The sequence below is a fragment of the Ricinus communis genome, chromosome 2, assembly GCF_019578655.1.
Source record: "Ricinus communis isolate WT05 ecotype wild-type chromosome 2, ASM1957865v1, whole genome shotgun sequence".
In the NCBI taxonomy this organism is placed as follows: domain Eukaryota; kingdom Viridiplantae; phylum Streptophyta; class Magnoliopsida; order Malpighiales; family Euphorbiaceae; genus Ricinus; species Ricinus communis.
Genome location: NC_063257.1, coordinates 10,291,731 through 10,310,349, shown reverse-complemented (window position 1 = coordinate 10,310,349; position 18,619 = coordinate 10,291,731). Strand labels below are relative to the sequence as shown.

Here is an 18,619-nt window from a genome sequence, read left to right as displayed (position 1 = left end):
TGCCATACTTTTGGATGATAGCAAGGAATTGTTTCAGGAGGTGATGATGTTCCTCAGCTGTCTCCGAGAATAGGAGAATGTCATCAATGTAGATCAGGGAGGAGTAAAGGATAGGCCCAAAGATTTCTATCATTGTTTTTTGAAATTGTGAAGGAGCTGTTTTGAGCCCAAAAGACATGACTGTCCATTGATATTGGGCGTTTGGGATACAAAAGGCTGTTTTGTATCTTTCTGAGGGATGGATACCTAATTGCCAAAATCTAGCCTTAAGGTCAAATTTTGAATAGAACTGGGCCTTTTGAATATGGACTTTTAGGTTCGAAATTCGAGGGAGAGGAAATTTGTTATCTTGCAGAAAATGGTTTAAAGGCTTGTAATCAATAACAAGTCTCTTTTTCCCTCTTAACTTCTCAGACCTCTTTTCCACATAAAAGGCTTGACAGGCCCATTGTGAGGTTGTGGGCTCAATGAGGCCCTGTTGTAACAGAGTCAAGCATTCTGATCTGGCAATGGCTAGATCTGTAGGAGACATTCCTAGATGAGTGGCCTTTATTGGGTTGATATCTTCATTGAGCTTGAAAGGGAGGCTGATATAGAACTAGAGTTTTTTCCATAAGGAAAGAGGATGTTGAAAATGTGAATGGGATTCTGGACAAAAAGGAAGAAAATTTTCTTTGTATTGTAAAACTGGTGGTTTTGTATCTGCTATAGTGAACAGATTAGAGGTATCTGTGTAAGGACGAAATTGCCTCTTGAACTTTATTCCATTGGAAAGAATTTGAAGCCTTTGAGCTTGATGATAAACATCAAACCTTATTAAGAGGTCTTTGTTTGGGAGATCTGAGCCAGTGATGTGCGTCCATACCACGCAATCAGGGAAAAACTGTATCCCGATTTTTTGCTTTGTGATCAGAGTAGTCTTGAAAGTTTGACCATTTACTGCTCTGAAAAACTGAACATGAGACTTCCAGTATTCAGATGGAAGGACTTTGGGATTCATCATGCTTCTTTGAGCTCCAGTGTCAAAGAAAGCTATAACTGGAACAGGTTTTGCATAATTTGAAGGCAGGACTTGTATAGGAACATAAGGAACTGGAGAAATTTTGGTAGCAAGCTAAGATAACTCAGGAAGTAGATATGGAGAGAAAGAGTACTGCATCACATTTGTTAGGATATCTTCTTCTTCTTTTGAAGGGAGACTGATCATCAGAATTGGAATCTCACTATCATTAGAGTCTGAAGAGGACTCTTCTGAGGATTCTGTGGAGTCTGAATACTCTGCCTCTATTCCAAAAAGACTTTCTGGAGTAAGATTGTCTTGTTCTGATAAGAGTGACTCTATATCCTCTTCAAATGAATCTGGGAGAGACATAGACATGCTGACTTGTTGTATCATCCTTGCTGATTTTTTCGGATTCTGGGGACAGTTCTTAGCATAGTGTCCCTTCTTTCGGCAGATATAGCATCTGTCTAATTTTTGGCTTTGATTCCTCTTTTTCTGGAAATATCTGAATCCTTTTGAGCGCGGCTTTCTTCCTCTGAATTCTTTATTTCTGCGCGGGTATTTTTGGAAATAACGTCTGATCTTCTTTTTATGACTGGAGCAGACGCAATCTGAGGCCTTTTGAACAATCAAATCTCGCTGAGATAACCTTTTGAACAATTCTTGCTGGTCACATAATCTCTTGATGGAAGAGAGAGTGAATTGCCAGATTTCTCCAAAGGTAATGGAGGTGACTGGTTTCTTTGTTGCAGCGATCATGTTGTTGACTTCTGGTTGTATCTCATCTGGTAATGAAAGTATATTTCAATGTATCATCACCGTCATGCCCTCCAATGACATAATATAATTTGGACATAGCAGAATAATGTCTTTCCAGATCCTTGATTTTCAACGAACAACATTTTCGGTCAAAGTATTCTTGTTTTTGTTGCCTTATAATAAGATCATAACTTCCAAGGAACTGATTATGGAGAACTGTGACCGCAGCTGATGGAGTTGGTAGCATCACAAACTGGAGCCTGGTATACTCAGGCTGTGACTGAAACCAATCTCTTAAACTTTATGTGAATCTCGTAACAAATTCAGCAAGAACCTTTTTAAGTGTGGCACCATCAAAAGTCATTTGGAGATCAATCAATGTCAAAAATTTAGAAAGCTTATCCTTCCATTTTGATGGAGGCAAATCATCAAAGGAGAACCAAGGTCCCGTGCCAGTTGCCGATTTTGGCCTTGGGTATGAAGCTCCAGTAGGAGCAAAGTATGACTGTGCATCCTCCGAGCCATCTTCAGGCTCCACTACTTCTGGACTGGGTTCAGTAGTAGAGGTATTCATGAGAATTTCTGTGATATCAGCCATCTCAGAGGTATTTGAGGAAGAATCAGAATCATACGGACTGATGAGTGATTGGTCTAGCAATTTATTTTCTTTAGAAACTAGAGGAGGAGATATTTTCTTTTGTTGGGTTATGGAGCCTTTTGGGTATAGATGTGAGAAGGTACCAAAGGATTGGTAAAGAGTTCTTTCTTATTTTGGTTGTGGGAGAAAAGGAAATGAAGAATAATATGAGGGAGCAATGGCAGAAGATGTAGAGGCTGCTGATGTAAAGGAAGGGATTATAGAAGACTGATCATTTCTGAGGTCATGTTCAATTTGATCAATCTGCCTTTTGAGCCTTGTAATTTCTTTTTCCTTCTAGATGAAAGCTGGTGTAATCGGTTGAGGAACTCGAAGCTCTTTATCCAAGGCTTGATATTTGGCGGTTAGAGAAGAATATAGTTAGAGTACTTCTTGAGAGAAGGTGTCCAACTTCTGGTCCAGCTTATGAGCCAAATGAAGAGCCTAATCCAATTTTCCATCTATTTTCTTCAGATAGGAATTCTGAACTATGGAATTTGAGGTCTGCCAATTTAGGACCTCTTCTGGTGGAGTGAGAGGCTCTATGGATCCTGATGGAGTAATCCTTAAGGGGAGGATCTCCGATCTTTTATTTTTGGACTTCCCAAGGGGGGGGGGGGAATCTTCAGGCTGGAACATGAAACAGCTTTGGATTGCATGAGATGGTTGAACTGCTGGTAAATCAGAATGAGTCTCTTCTCTGCAAGTAGTAGGAGGCTTTTTCCCAAACACAACTCCCATTTGGGCCAAAAGCACCTTCATTTCATCAAAGGTGATGTCAAGGACAGTTTTTCCTTCTTTTGCAAGAAGTTCTAAGGATTCCTTATACATAGGAAGAGGAGCTTTATTCTGATTTTCTTTTTATTTCCTGTGGATGCCAATCCAAGGACCATTTGGATCTCGGTCATCTGGCCTTGGTTCCATGACTGAACATGGAGTTTTTAGAGTCATGTCTTTTGAATTTTGCTTAGAATATTGAAAACATGGTTCAGCAAAATCGAGATCATCTCTGCAGGTGCATCCTGATCTGCACATTCCTGGATCAACATCCCAGATAAAGTGTCCCTTTATTCTGGTAGCATAGATATGATATCTAGAGGACTAAAAAGAGTGAATAGGGATCTTTTCCCTAGGTCTAGACACAGGTTGTATCATTGATGCCTGAAAGATAGAAGGTGCAGAAGAAGACTCTTCTGTTTTTGTGAAAATCGTCTTTACAGTACCATCTTTTTGGTTAACAAAAAGAGGGTCAGTGGCCTGAACAGGCTTGGCCTGAGATGCCTGGAGCTTCTCATAATTGGTCACCCATTCAGTTGGGATTAACTTCTGCAGATCTTCTCTTTCCAGCTGCCTTGGGGCCTGGACTATTGTAGGAATTTGGCCAGAGTCAGCCATAATAAATAAAGCATCTGAGGAGGCTTGGAAGCCTGGAATCTGGAGATTAAAGGCATGGTCCTGTAATCTGTAGACAATCTGGTGGTGCAGGGTCGCAGAGAGAGCATCGGTCACTTGATTTGCTCTAGTGATCTGGACTTGGACCTTGAGTGCAGTTGACAGATAGGGATCATTGAGAGATAGGTTAAAATTGGGGAAGAAAGTCATAACAACACTCCCAGTGTTAAGTGTTGTGACTATAGTTCCAATTACTTCATGCTCGTATCTAAGATATCTGGTATCCAAAAGCGACATACAGGCCGTAACTGGTAGATCCATCTTGCCATGATATGAGAGGACTAGCCTGACAGCTCCGAGATGGAGATGTGTGTATCCCTGTTTCCTCCATTGTTCTATGAAGGAAGTAGGAATCTCAAGAGTAACATACTGCTCCTGAGTGGTAGAGGTAAGAGAACATTGTGAAAGAGAGGAAGATTGAACATATTTTTTAACGGATAAGGGTTGTTTATGAATGATTTGGTTGAAGGTTTTTCTAAGAAAGTTGTATTCATTGCCACATGTACACCGATGCTGAGTAAAAATTAACAAAAGATGAACAGTCCCTGTGTCCAAATATAACCTCTCATCTCCGCACTCAAGAAACATACCAAAAACCATCAATTCATATCCAAGATGCAAGACACGATAGTCCTTTACCCATCTTCAGGCATTGGGCATGTAATCTCCATGGTAGAACTAGGCAAGCTTATTCTCCGCCATTATAACCACCACTTCTCCATAACTATCCTCCTCTTCACCGCTGATCTCTGTCACACATCAGCCATCACCTCTTACATCAACGCCATCTCTCAAGCCTACCCTTCTATCTCCTTCCGTCGTTTCCCTCGTGTTTTCGTCGACACAACTCCTACTCGCAGCAACCCCGCCATGGCCTTTGAGGCTATTCTCCTTAACAAGCCCTATGTTCTTGATTCTCTCCAAGAGATCTCTAAAGGTAACAACGTTCGTGCCTTTATTATTGATATATTTTGTGGTTCTGCTCTTTCTATAGGGAAAGATCTCAAGATCCCTACTTACTATTTCTTTACTTCTGGTGCTGCTTGTCTCGGGGCTTTCTTGTATTTTCCGAGAATCCATGAACAGCATACAGAAAGTTTTAAAGATCTCGTAAACACTGTTCTTGATTTCCCCGGAATGCCACCTTTAAAAGCTGTTCATTTTCCTGAACCTATGCTTGATAGAAATGATCCTGCTTATCATGACATGGTATATTTCTGTTCTAATCTTGCAAAAGCTGATGGTATTATAGTTAACACTTTTGAGGATCTTGAGACAAAAGCTATCAAGACAATTGCAGATGGCGTTTGTGTTCCTGATGCACCAACTCCACCTACTTACTATATCGGACCTTTGATCGCCGGTGACAGTAGACATGAAGCTCAACACGACTGCCTATCATGGCTTGACAGGCAACCAAGAAACAGCGTGGTCTTTTTATGTTTTGGAAGCCGGGGTTCTTTCTCCAGACAACAGCTTAAGGAAATAGCTAACGGATTAGAGAGAAGTGGACAAAGATTCTTGTGGGTAGTGAAGAATCTGCCTGAAGATGAGAGATCCAAGACGACTGAGGATATGGGTGACTTTGACTTGGAAAGTATACTGCCTGAAGGATTCTTGAACAGAGTCAAAGAGAAAGCAATGGTGGTGAAATCATGGGCACCACAAGTTGCAGTACTGAATCACAAGTCAGTCGGTGGGTTTGTTACTCATTGTGGGTGGAACTCAGTGCTGGAAGCGGTGGTTGCTGGTGTGCCAATGGTGGCGTGGCCACTGTACGCGGAGCAACACCTGAACAGGAACATACTGGTGGAGGATATGAAGATGGCAATCCAAGTAGAGCAAAGAGACGATGATGATGGATTCGTAACTGGAGATGAGCTGGAGGTGAGAGTCAGAGAGCTGATGGAGTCAGAGAAAGGGAAAGAAATGAGACAGAAGAGTTGGATGATGAGACAGAGGAGTTTGGACTCTTGGTTGGAGTCTGGTTCTTCCATTAGAGCTCTGGGTAAGTTGGTTGAGCCGTGGAAGAAAATTTGTTAGAGAATAATTGAGAATACAAATTTGGATTGGGTCACGTCAGGGTGTATTGTAAGTTTGTGTTTTCAATTAAATAATTTGGAGCCACCTTCAAATGTTATGGTAATAATTACACATTAAATAATTAGTACGAATTTATGTACTATTTTTATGTATAAATATATTAAGACTAAGTTAATAATATCATAAAAATATATTATATTTCATCTTTTCTTAAGAAATATTTTTTTTATACTTTCAGTGTATGATTTTATTTATATGTCAAATTGATATATAAATTAATATATATTTATTAATTTTAAATAATAAACTATATGGATCATCTAATACTAAAAAATATATACAACGTATATATTAAATTGATAAATAATTAGTATATATTTATTAATTTTAAATAATAAAATATATATTTTATTTAATATTAAAAAATATAAAATATTTATAAATATATGTCATTTTCACATGTACATTACTATAGGAGCATTATTAGTGCATCCTCAATCATTTCTCTTTACTTATTGGGTCCATTCTAAAGATATCAAAACAAAAAAGTTATTTGGTGAGGTGAAATAGTCATCTATTTGTTTTAATCCTCTCAAGGATAAACATAAGAAAATTAAATAAAGCTATTCAGAAAGAAGGATTGGTGATAATGGCTTAGCTAGCATAGAGATAGATAATCCACAAAACTTTATTTATGCTTTATATATACATATTATTAACAGAATATAATTTAATAATTAATTGTTGTTTTATTTCTGTTTTGGTCTTTTTCATGAAAAGAAAGATATCATTTTAATCATGTTATTATCCATTTTAAATAACTTTTTGAATCATCAAAATACAATTATATATAATTGAAACTGAAACTGTAAAGGGATTCTTCTAACAAAAATTCAACAAGAAATGGAAAATAGAACTGAAGCAACTAAAATTGAACCACCATTTCTTTTCTTTTCTTTTCTTTTCTTTTCTTTTTTTTTTTTTAATTTTGGTTCCTATTTTTTGTTAATGTAAGATGATTTTATTTACCATTTTGTAAATTGTCAAGGAATTTTCTTTTACTTTTGGTTGAACTTAATTAATATCACAGTGTCAGTTTCATGTTAAGAATACAAATTCCTCTTTTCCATGAAGAAAAGAAAAAAGTGTCACACCTATAATGGTTTGACATTCATGAATTAACAAACATAGTCTTGATCATCAGTTTCATTTGGCTGAATCCAAACGTATTCAATGAATAAGTTAATGGAACACGGGTAGAAATAATAAAAAAGAATTAAGATTAAACAAGGAATGGGAAATAGAAGCAATGAGATTATTGCTTATTGATTTTCATTTTATTCATGAAGAAAGAAAACCTAAGACATCAAACATCAAACGAAACCTAGTTAAAACAAGATACTAGAATAACAAAAACTAAAACTAGAATAACGAAAATAATCAATGATGTTCGCAGTATTGCATGACTTCAGAAGGGAGCATGTCACTGTCTCCATCCGCACAGGACCTAACAAAATGATTAAAAACACCGCAGCAATCTGCATCCAGACCATGACTTGAAAAACCAAACAAGTTTCCAATCTCTGACAGACACCTACCTAGAGATTCCATAATATTCACACAACCGAAAACGTCGAACCCACCGAAGTCATCACTGGGTGGTGGCTGAGGTTTCCTTGGGTACTGGAAAGAAGGAGGCTGCGGTGAGTTTGGTGGTGGGTTAACAGGCGGCTGGGGTGATGATTTTGGTGGAGTCGGGATCGGTGTTGGTCTTGGGAAAGCCTTTGGCGGTGGGTTTGTTGGGACAGTGCTTGGTGGTGGAATACTGGGAACGGAAGGTGGGGTGTCTGGTGGATTGTAATAAGGGTTACAATTGCATTGGCAAAGACAATATCTTGAATTCGGTCCGCCAAGTTGAATCTTCTCAGGTTTGCAGCCAGGAGCACATGGTCCACAAGCACATGATGCCCATGAAAATGCTTCAGCATATGAACATAAGAAAGCCAGCAGGAGGATTGAAGCTAAAGCAGCATTCATCTTGGCCATGGAAATGAACTTTGATTTCTTGCTTATTTGAAAGCCTGCTTTCTTGTAACCCTACTTTCAGTATATGGGTGTATACTTGAAGTGATCGAGTTCAGGCCTTTATATATAGTAGTACAGAAGTATACAGATTATTATTGGTTGTTATCTTTATTTTGGAAAAAATTATATCTGGTATTTATCTAAATAATCTTTCGAAATTAAAATTTGAACTTTTGATAATTATAGCTAACAATATTCTGTTTCCTTACTTTTTTTCTTTGAAAAAATTATCGTTTTCTTTCCTCCCTTAAATCTTTTACCATTTTACTTTAAATTCTGTAAATTTCTTAATTAATATTTTATTGAAATATCGATTAATAAAATCCAATAGTCCAAAGACATTAAAATATTAATTATTATTTTATGAATTAAATTAATATTATAAACAAATACTATTAAAACATATATAATTTAATAGATATATGAAAAGATATAAATAATATATTGTTTAATGCTCTTCATTTGTCTGAACAATCTAATACTTTTTTTTCATGTTTATCTAAATATTAGGTGGTATTATGTTTTAATTTCTTTTCTCTTATTCTTTGTATTCATTCTTCATTCCCTCTTGGAATATTTTTGAGTCTGAATTTGGTTATGGCAGTGGGACATTTTTAACCTGAATTCATTAATAAATTGATCTTTATTAAATTAGTAATTGAAACTAATTTTTTAATATACACAAATGGACATGATAACTGTTTATATGCTAAAGAGACACCTACTGATATATGCTAATAATTGATACCATTGAGCTAATAGTGACTATTTGAATTGAAAAATGTTAGTTGGTATATTTTGATATGAAAAGATATTTCTTTAAATTAGTAACTTCAATCGTCTTCGATGATTATACGGTTATTCAAAATACGAATAAGATGGATGCTTGTTGTCTCAACCATTCTTTTTAGTTCCGATCTCAATAAAAAAAGAAAATTATAACAAAAGTTTCGTATATATAGGTAAAATTGATGTCTTGTTTTCTAAATTATTAATCTAAAAATTTTATTGTTAAGTGAACAAATTATTTATTAAATATTTAGTTAAAATTATTATTAGAATGCGATGTTATAACTGAAATGACCAAAATAGACATATATTTTATAAAGATAAAATGTTTAATATTTTTGTAAATAATTAATTTTTTATGATTAATATCAATTGCATAAAATGAATTAATATAATTTTAGAAAGATGCTAGAATGATAAAATACTAAAAACTATTAATCTATGTGTGTGTAGAGGATATATGTGAGACAATTAATTTATATAATCAGAAATAATGTATAATCTTTGAATCATTAAGATTATTTGTTTTTCTATATTTATTTAATAAAACGACTGAGTTTTGGAAAAAGTTTTAAATTTTTAGGTGCTTTTTCTCAAATCATAATCTGAGATCATCAAAATAATTAAACACTTTCAAGAACGTTTCTTCATCCAAATCCAAAATCAATTTTTGTTGCTCTTCACCAGCAATGCCAAATTGCCTTATCATTTGGAATAAAAAAAAAATATTAAATTATAAATTATAATGAAGTAGTGTTTGTCTGCAGCATGTTTCAGAATAAGCTAAGCTCTTCAGGATTCCTATGTTATAAAAGAAAATCACGTTGAATATCAGCGCCAGCTCAATGTCTTTTGTGACCTTAGACAATGTTGCTTTATTGGTATAAATATATTTTAAAAATATTATCTCTTTTTTGCCTTTTAAAATATAAAATTACTAATTAAATTTTTATATTCGAATTTATAAAGTATATCATTTTAATTGATGATACAACTAAATTATCTTATCTTTTTTATAATATAGTTGAATACAAATAAGATTTATTAATTTTAAATTTAATTTTTTTTATTAAAGCTATCATATAATAAAAATGATTAATAGTATTATACAACCTACCTACACATTTAAAAAGTAATATATCTTTTCTAAAAAAAAATATTTCTATTTATAACTGAATTTTGAAACTAAATATAAATTATCAAAATGCATGTCGTATTTTAAAAGGATTATAATTTTTTTCAGATTATTTTCCTTAAACAATTTTAACTTAAATATATAATATAAACTTATATTTATTCTTTTCGGTTTAAAATACTTTTAACAAGTTATCAGGTAGATTATTAATATTAATTATTACTATATACATTAAATTTATTTAGAATTTTAATAAAATGAGAAGTCTATAAAAATTAATAATTATATAATATAGGTATATTAAAAATTAAAACTCCTAATTTTTTAGGGTTTCCCTATTGTAATGAGGCCCTAAGCATAGGTCTTAGTGTCCTATGCCTTGAGCCGATAGTGTAATATGACATTATATTTTTAACATAAACCAGCAATGAGAGTGTAAATTTGGGTTTTATAAGAATTCCAAAGCACTCATGGATGAAGATAATTCACTAAGTGATTGTTTCAATACCTTTAATACAAATATTTAATCATAATTATGGAATATAAGAGTCATACTACGCCAAAATTAGCATTATGTTCCATTTCAAACCGTCCCAAAAATTCATCAATTGATTAAGATGATAATAAAAAATAATAATAATTAAAAATGACAATACTAACATTAAATTAATTTTAATATTTTCTTGAAACAACCACATTTTGTGAATTAATATTTATATGGGCTTTATTCAGAACAAAATTTAAAATTAGATATTACTAGTCGTTTATCCGTGCGTTTTACGGTTATTATTATTATTATTTTAATTATAAAACTAAATTGATAGATACAATTTAATATATTTTTTAATATTAATATTAGTTTATAACATTTTAAAAAATAATAGTAAATTAACTATTTTCAAATATCCTTAATTTTTTTAAGATTTTAAAATTTTATTAATACAATAATATAAAAATTATTTATTAATTAATTTTAATACTATATAAATTAATATATCAATATAATTAATATTACTATTTTATGATTAAAAATTTAATTTATTATTAAATATAATATTAAAATATTATTTAAGATATTATTTTCTAGATTAGAATTATTATCTAATTATAGAAATAATATACTAGTTAATATAATATTAAAATATAATTAATATGATATTTCTTAAGATAGAATTAGTATCATTATCTGATTAAAAAAAATATAATATTAGAATATAATTAATATACTATTTTTTAGAATTAGATTCAGTGTTTAATTATATATAATTTATGAATCAATAAATTAATAAAAAAAATTATAAAATTACACATAAATTTGAATTTCATATGTTAAAAGTAAATATATGTCAAAAATTAAGTATACATGTCAAAAAAATTTAGATTTTAAAAATTAGTATATATAATATATGTGTATAGACTATCAGCATTTCATTAAAAGTATTTTGGAATTGTTGTTGAATATTAAAAAAATAGGTTTTAATTTTTTATTTAATAATAAATTTTTTTATTTTCTATAAAAAAAGATTTTTGTGAATTTTTTGTAAAATTAATTATTAAATTTCTGAATTTTACTGATTTATTCTATTGAGTTTTTTAAGATTTCATTTTATTTTATTAAGTTAATTTATTTTTATTTTCTTTTCATTGAAGACTTTTTATACATATTTCATGAAATTTTTTTTTCTTTTATTGAGCTTTTATATTTTATTTTTTTATCTTATTAGAATATTTTTATATATTTTTTATTAGACTTTCATTTATTTTATTAAGTTTTTATTCTTTTTATCTTTTGTTCTGATTAAAGATTATTAGATCCTCAATTGAATTAAAAATAAAAAAAATAAAAACTCACTAAAACTAAATTAAAATTAAAATACTCAATAAAATGAGACAGTAAAATTTAAAAGCTTAAAATAGATTTTATCTAAAAATATAAATACGTTCATGCAATTAATCTAAACTTTTGATTATGTTACGGTAGGAGGCTTTTATTGAATAAGATTAAGAAAAGAATTCACTATTTATCTATTTTTTAAAAATAATTATAATACTTCCTCCATTATTTTATTTTTTTAGAATTATCCTTGCTTTTTTTAGAATTTTCAATTCTTCACTTTCTTCATCTTTTTTATTTTTTTTAATTGTTTCAAATATTTTACAAAAACCTAACTATATCATATTTTAGTAAATATATATCACTTGTTGTTGAATATTTGAGTTGAATTTAATTTTTATTTAAAAAAAATTAGATACTCAAAATATACTATTATTTGACAAATGTATATCTTTTACTATTCAATTGTTTTGAGTCTGCATTTTATTTTATTTGAAAAAGGTTAAAATACATAACATATATTTAATATATACTATTTTTAGTTAAATATATACCTTTTGTTATTATTATTCCAGACATATATTTTTTTTCTTTAATATATATGTTCAACATATATATATATTTTTACACTATAGCAATTTTTTTATTTTTTTAAATATAATATTCTCAATGCATCTCCAAATTCTTAAATTAAAAAAGATACATTTTAGATTTATTTATTCACCGTTAATATCATAAAATCAAATAAAATGCAATAACATTTTATAAAATTAATTAGACTCAATATTTATTAAAAATATGTTGAATATATATACTTTTTTTTTTAAATACATCCAACATATATTTTTCCATATGAAAAAGTCAAACCAAATATTTTTATAAATAAAATTTGATATTTTCGTAAATAAAATTTTATTTTTAGATATATTTGTTATTATAGATATTTTTATAACTATTTTATATTTTTTTGCATTTACGAAAAGAACCCTAATACTAAAGGGGGGCTTTTGAACAAGGCCCAACAGCAAACCTGTGACCACAGTACCGTCATCAAGAATAAACAAACTGAATGAGAAGCCATGCAGCAATATGATTAAACATATGAACCAAAAAAAAAAAAAAAAGTATACATGATTAAACATTAATCTAAAGTTAACATTAAATTGTGTCCTTGTAAGTGTGATATTGTTTTTTACCACATAATAAGTCATGGCTTTATGTTTCATTTATGGGATATTTTTACCAGCCTTTCAAGTCAGATGACAAGAATTGCAATTGCTGAAAGGTGCTTCCTTCCTAATATTGAATAAAGCAAACATCACAGCCAAAAATTTTGATTTAATCTCTCTGACTCGGTGGAGACCACTTTCACCAAATGGCTTCAACTCCTCAATTCAAACCATAGGAGAACGGTTTATTTTGGACATTTTCTTCAAGAGCATCCAGAAAGGTTTATCCTTTCATCAAACATAGAAAAAGAGGAGGAAAAATCTTTCAATTTATACCTTCTAATTCTTTGAAATTTTTTAGAATCTGGTCACGGAATCTGAATATTAAGTATGAATCATAGTTCTAGTACTTCATAATATATTTCATATATTCTGTGCTCCAGATACTAAAAAAAAAACTTGACGAGGTAAAAAATCATCTCTATCTTTCCTAAGGATTCTTTCAGATAGAAATAGAGAACGAAGTAACTAGAAAGATTAAAAAAACCCCCACTCGTCTAGAGGGATCATCTAGAAAGCGCCTTGCTTTGAATGCATTAAGATAGAAAAGCTAACATAGATGTTATATATCAAATTTTTTTTTAAGAGCATCCAGGACTGTACTTTAGTTTGATCTCTTTTTCTGTTTTTAAGATTAGTGCTGCAATGACGAATTTGAACCCGATCTAAGCTAGTTATGACTCTACCAACATTTCGCAGTGGAAAAAACTTTGTATAGTTCACATCCGGCGAGAATTGCTACCACTCATCGCCAACTCCTCTATTCTTTATAGTTTTGAGACTCCATACACATGTCATTTCATGCCAACTTTAGTTCTCTTTGCAGGCAAATTAATTGGACAAATCTTATGGTGATGTTATTCTTAAGAGAGTATCATCTATCACATACTTTCCTTCTCCGGCCGGCTAATCAAAAGAGAAGAGAAAGAAGGAAATTTTTTGTTTATTTTAGGAGTTGCACAAATAATTAAGAAGCCTGCATGTGACCTATGGAATCCCTTTTTTTTCTTTATCATATAAAAAAATTGCGAAGCTTACTATGTTCCATTGTGTATATTTATTCGTACAATGCTTCAATGTTCTTTCTATAACTATATTTATGGTTTTATGATTATCCCAAAAACTCATGAAAACACCTCACCGGCCCACACTTTTTAATGGTGATAATGTAATTTTGGCGGTTATTTTTATATAATAATTTCAATATCTATGAAGATTAAAGCACATTTTTAATTGCCGTAAACTGTATAAATAAAATAATTAAGAGGACAATATAATTAAAAAAATTTAACTTTAAATTTTTAATATGTTATTATCCTAAAATTTTAATGAACTGTTAAATTTCATAATAATTAAAGCACGTTTTTAATATTTTTATGTATTTATTATATTAATTATAAAATTTTGGATTAATTTATATAAATTTTTTAAATAATTTATAAAAATATTATAGTATTTAATTATATATATATAAATTTAATTTAAATTTTATAAATAAATAATAAAATTATTGAAATATCACGATAAGGAGTTCAAAAGTGGGACCATTTCCCATAGTTTTCAGCAAATTTTTTGTAAATTATCTTTTACACTCAAGAAACGAAGCATTAAATTAAAGAAAAGACTGAGAAAGAAAATTATTCCAAGTAATCCCTAAACAGATGAAGTCAATGGTCAACAATATCCAATCTCCTCAGCTTCCGGCGCATGTTAGTAAAAGACAACAACAGATCTAACCACACAACACAAGTACCCATCCAATGAATCCCACACACACACACTCCCCTCCATAACTCCCATCGCAGACAACATTATAAGCTTTTCTTCACCCATTTCATTCTCTTATCCCCAGCCAACTGCAACTCTCCCATAAATTTATTTATTTTTTTAGAAAAGAAAAAGAAACAACATGGCACACAGGACCACCAACAGGCGCATATTAGCAGCATCCCAAGACTCACCTCCTAATCCATCTGCCATGGATCCCACTCTCAAAAAGAGCACCAAGAAACCTACCTCTGCCTACCCACCTACCAAAAACCCAGATCACCTAGTTCCTTCTAAACCCTTTTACATGTCCAACCCTTTATCTAAACTGAACCCAGTCCGTAGAATCGCTCAAAAACCCACCAGGAATTATTTAGTTGACCATGTTGATACCCACTTGCAGGCTAAAGCCATGACTGTTTCAGCTGATTTTGATAGCTCTTCTAGGCTTTCAATCATCAAACAGAAGCATCAGCAACAGCTGGAAAGATTTGAATCAAGGATTGAAAAGGAGAGCATAAAGGAAGCTACAGCATCTAAAGACAAGGTCAAAAGATTGTTATCTAATAAAGAATTGGGGGTTGTAAACAAGAAGAAAGTTCAAGAAAATGAAAAGAAAAAGAAGGATAATAGAAGTAAGGAAGTGAAGGATCTAATTGAAGGGCTTGATATTAAGAGGATGACAGTTTCTTTAGATGGTGGTGTTGGTGGTGGCAGAAGGAGATCCTTATGTGGTTCACAAGTGGAGTTAGCTGATTTTTTGGCTAATAATGGTGCTAAAATTGTATCTGTTGATATGCCACCCTTTATGCAGATCCATGCTGTTGATTGTGCAAGAAAGACTCATGATAGTCTTGAGAAGTTCACCTCTAAGACTCTTGCACTCACTCTGAAGAAGGTACTAATTACACTCTAATCACATTGTTACTATTGTTAATATCTTTTTTATCGTTCTATTCTGCTGGATTATGATGTGGGTTTGTAAGCTTGGTCTTTGATAATTTATGGGTTTCTGGTCTTTTGTTATCTTTCTTCAGGAGTTTGATGGGATTTATGGCCCAGCATGGCACTGCATTGTAGGGACAAGTTTTGGGTCATTTGTAACACATTCAGTTGGAGGGTTCCTCTATTTCTCAATGGATCAAAAGTTGTACGTTCTCTTGTTTAAAACTACAGTACAAAGAGCAGACTGAATCATTGAGTTGAACTTTCGTTGAGTTGGAAAGAAACTGAAGCAATTTGTAGTATAGGTAGTTTAGTAAAGCTAAAAAGTTTAAAAAAGCAATTGTTGTTTTGTTTCCTTTTTGCAGCTTGTATATTGATTTTGCTTAGGAAAAGCAGTATATGATATGGAAATATTTCACTTTTTCTCCTGCTCAAGTACTTTTCTTTTTCTGTGGCCTAACTTTTCAAGACATTATTCAACTGGGATGTGCACTGGAAATGAAAAGATACTCCGGCATTGGCTAGCCCACATTGCTAGTGTCATTACATTTCCCTTTCTTCATTACTTGTTTGTTGGTCTAATTTCTCTTCTTTTGAGGTTAATATGATGCTAATTGCCTTATCTTCTCCATTATAAGTATAGATTTTATCCTCTTTAATTGTAATCTTGGGGTATCATGACTAAGAAGCTAATCCAGAACTATGCATTGAAGGAGTGAATAAGATCTCTTCAGAATTGTTTCATGATGTTCGTGACAAATTAATGAATTGCTAAATTATGGAATGTGGCATGCTGTAGTTGGGACCGGAGTTGCAGGACTCTTCACTTGAGTACAGAGGGCTATTCCCACAGTCACCATGCCATTAATCTTTTTAAGTTTCACTTCTGACTTTCACTGCAAAGTCAGTTATTATTAAGGAATGATGATTGTTTCTTTAGGGGGTCCATGTCATTAACTGAAAAGGGCAATGCCCCTTTTTTACTTGCTCCTGGTTTGTTACTTTAGAATATGTATTTGCAACCCATTCTTTGTTACTCTTCACCATTGTGCTGTGCAAGCTGCACACAGCATCACCCTCCCCCCAGCCCCATTCCTTCAATATTGTCATTTCATTACATTCATAAGAAATTCTCCACTTATAGCATAAGTTCTAGTCTCATTGATTAGGGCTTTATATATGGAAGCAAAGTAGTTCTTTGCCACCCTCTCTTTCCCTTTCTTTCTCTCCTTTGTGTTGGCTTATTATATAAAAAACTAACAGCATCATTGCAACTTTCACACATGTGAGGCATTGCAGTTTGCAGGTAGGCAAATGCTTTACATGATATGAATTGGTGTCTGGTCAAAAAGTAGCATCCAAACAACCCAGATAATGATGCAGGAGAAAAGTTCTGTTTCCAGAAATTTGTCATCTAGATCTTTTTATTATTCATGACTTGACAGGAACATCATCAAACACTTTTTACCAAGTTGTAGGGGCCAACCCTATGAGTTATAGTTATTTCTTTTTAGGCTCAAAGAAATGGGGCCTTTGGTGTTGAATTCTATCTAGCTAGTGGTGGGTACATTTCCCTATACTCCAATTGCATGAGATGGGTGCTCAAGTTTACAGGACAAGGCCATGTTCTGATGGTGAGAAATTTCTTCCTCTTAACATTCACATTTCTTTTGTGCATATGCACACTTCTATGGATTAATAATGGTGTTTTTGGCCATATTGAATAGATCTAACCTATATGTAAACTTTTTTTTGTCTTTCAGTTTGGTAATTTTTTCTTTTCAATTTGGTACTAACTTGGTGAGTACTATATTAATTGATTAATTCATTATCAGGAAACATACATATAAGAATTTTGGCTTAGAATAATGCAAGGGAAAATGGGCTTCAAAAAAGATTTAGAAACTGTTCCAAGCCCATGTCCATAAACCTAAGAGGTCCATTTTTCTTTATCAAGGGGAAACTAGGATCCAATTCGATTATATGTCGCTAAAACCTGTACCTAAGATTTCGTCCAAAAAGAAAAGAAAAAATAACAAAAATGTAATATTCTTTATTTTTTATTTTTTATTAAATTTACGATATTATTTTCTTATTTTTACTGTATTAAAATATTAAAAAATATGTTTTTTTGAACTTTTTTAAATTACGATTTTGGTTTTTTTGTTTTTAGTAAAATCAAAAAACAATTAAAAATAACTGCACTATATTTATAAAAAAATGTTTAAAAAATTTTTGAAAAGAAAAAATTTATACAATAAAAATGTATTATTTTTTTGTTAATTTCAAAATACTTCTGAAAAGTTCTCAAAGAAACAACATTTTTCCTAATTTTCCTTTTAAGCCTGTAGAAGTAGAACCTCTTATATTATTGAATCAGCCGTGTTGATGAAGGAACCCAAGGAACAAAAAGTTACCATAAGGGTTAGAGAATGAGGCATTTCTAAGTGGTTAAGAAAAGGTTATCCGGTTATATTGGTACGTCCAATGAAGTTGTATAGTTTATCTATAAGAAAAAATAAAAGAAGAAGAGGCTTTTCTAGTGCTGCTGTACTTGCCATTTTTTAGACTATTGATAGTTAGAGGGTGATTTTGAAATTTGAAAATTCCTATCAAATTGTTCCCCCTAAATTGTTATAATCAACAAGTTCAATTCTGAAAATTAACATGATTGTCATTATTTATAAATCCAATCCTTAAAAATTACTATAATTTACAAAAAAAATAATAGGTAGGTCAAAATTTTGATAAATGATAGGTCCGAAATATATATAGATATTTAGGGTATTTTAGAGTTTTAATGATATATTTCTATATATTAAATATTCAAAAAAAAACTTAGTTAGACATGTTCACATTGATTGTTATTTGTTGTGCTAGCCGAAAATTACAAGGCCCAAGGGGGGCATTTTAGTCATTTTATATAATTATAGAGTTATTT

General features: G+C 31.4%; 3 protein-coding genes across 5 annotated transcripts; 2 read left to right on the top strand and 1 right to left on the bottom strand.

Moving 5' to 3' along the window:
* Window positions 1-4,353: 4,353 nt before the first annotated feature.
* Window positions 4,354-6,097, top strand: LOC8283251 (UDP-glycosyltransferase 88F3). 3 transcript variants are annotated; one of them, XM_048371488.1, is made up of 2 exons: window positions 4,389-4,788; window positions 5,152-6,097. In XM_048371488.1, the coding sequence occupies exons 1-2, from the start codon at window positions 4,467-4,469 to the stop codon at window positions 5,892-5,894; spliced, it is 1,065 nt and encodes a 354-aa protein (XP_048227445.1). In that variant the 5' UTR covers window positions 4,389-4,466; the 3' UTR covers window positions 5,895-6,097. The 3 variants fall into 3 exon arrangements, with proteins under 3 accessions (XP_015576377.1, XP_048227445.1, XP_002521824.1); XM_002521778.4 differs by having other exon boundaries at window positions 5,104-6,097; XM_015720891.3 differs by having other exon boundaries at window positions 4,354-6,097.
* A 1,237-nt stretch (window positions 6,098-7,334) lies between these two features.
* LOC8283252 (4-O-methyl-glucuronoyl methylesterase 1) lies at window positions 7,335-7,940 on the bottom strand. The gene has a single exon (XM_015720919.1). It carries the CDS (start codon window positions 7,938-7,940, stop codon window positions 7,335-7,337), a length of 606 nt encoding a protein of 201 aa, XP_015576405.1.
* A 6,675-nt stretch (window positions 7,941-14,615) lies between these two features.
* Window positions 14,616-16,113, top strand: LOC8283253. Its single transcript, XM_002521780.4, has 2 exons — window positions 14,616-15,631; window positions 15,771-16,113. Exons 1-2 carry the CDS (start codon window positions 14,876-14,878, stop codon window positions 15,924-15,926), a joined length of 912 nt encoding a protein of 303 aa, XP_002521826.1. The 5' UTR covers window positions 14,616-14,875; the 3' UTR covers window positions 15,927-16,113.
* Window positions 16,114-18,619: the final 2,506 nt, after the last annotated feature.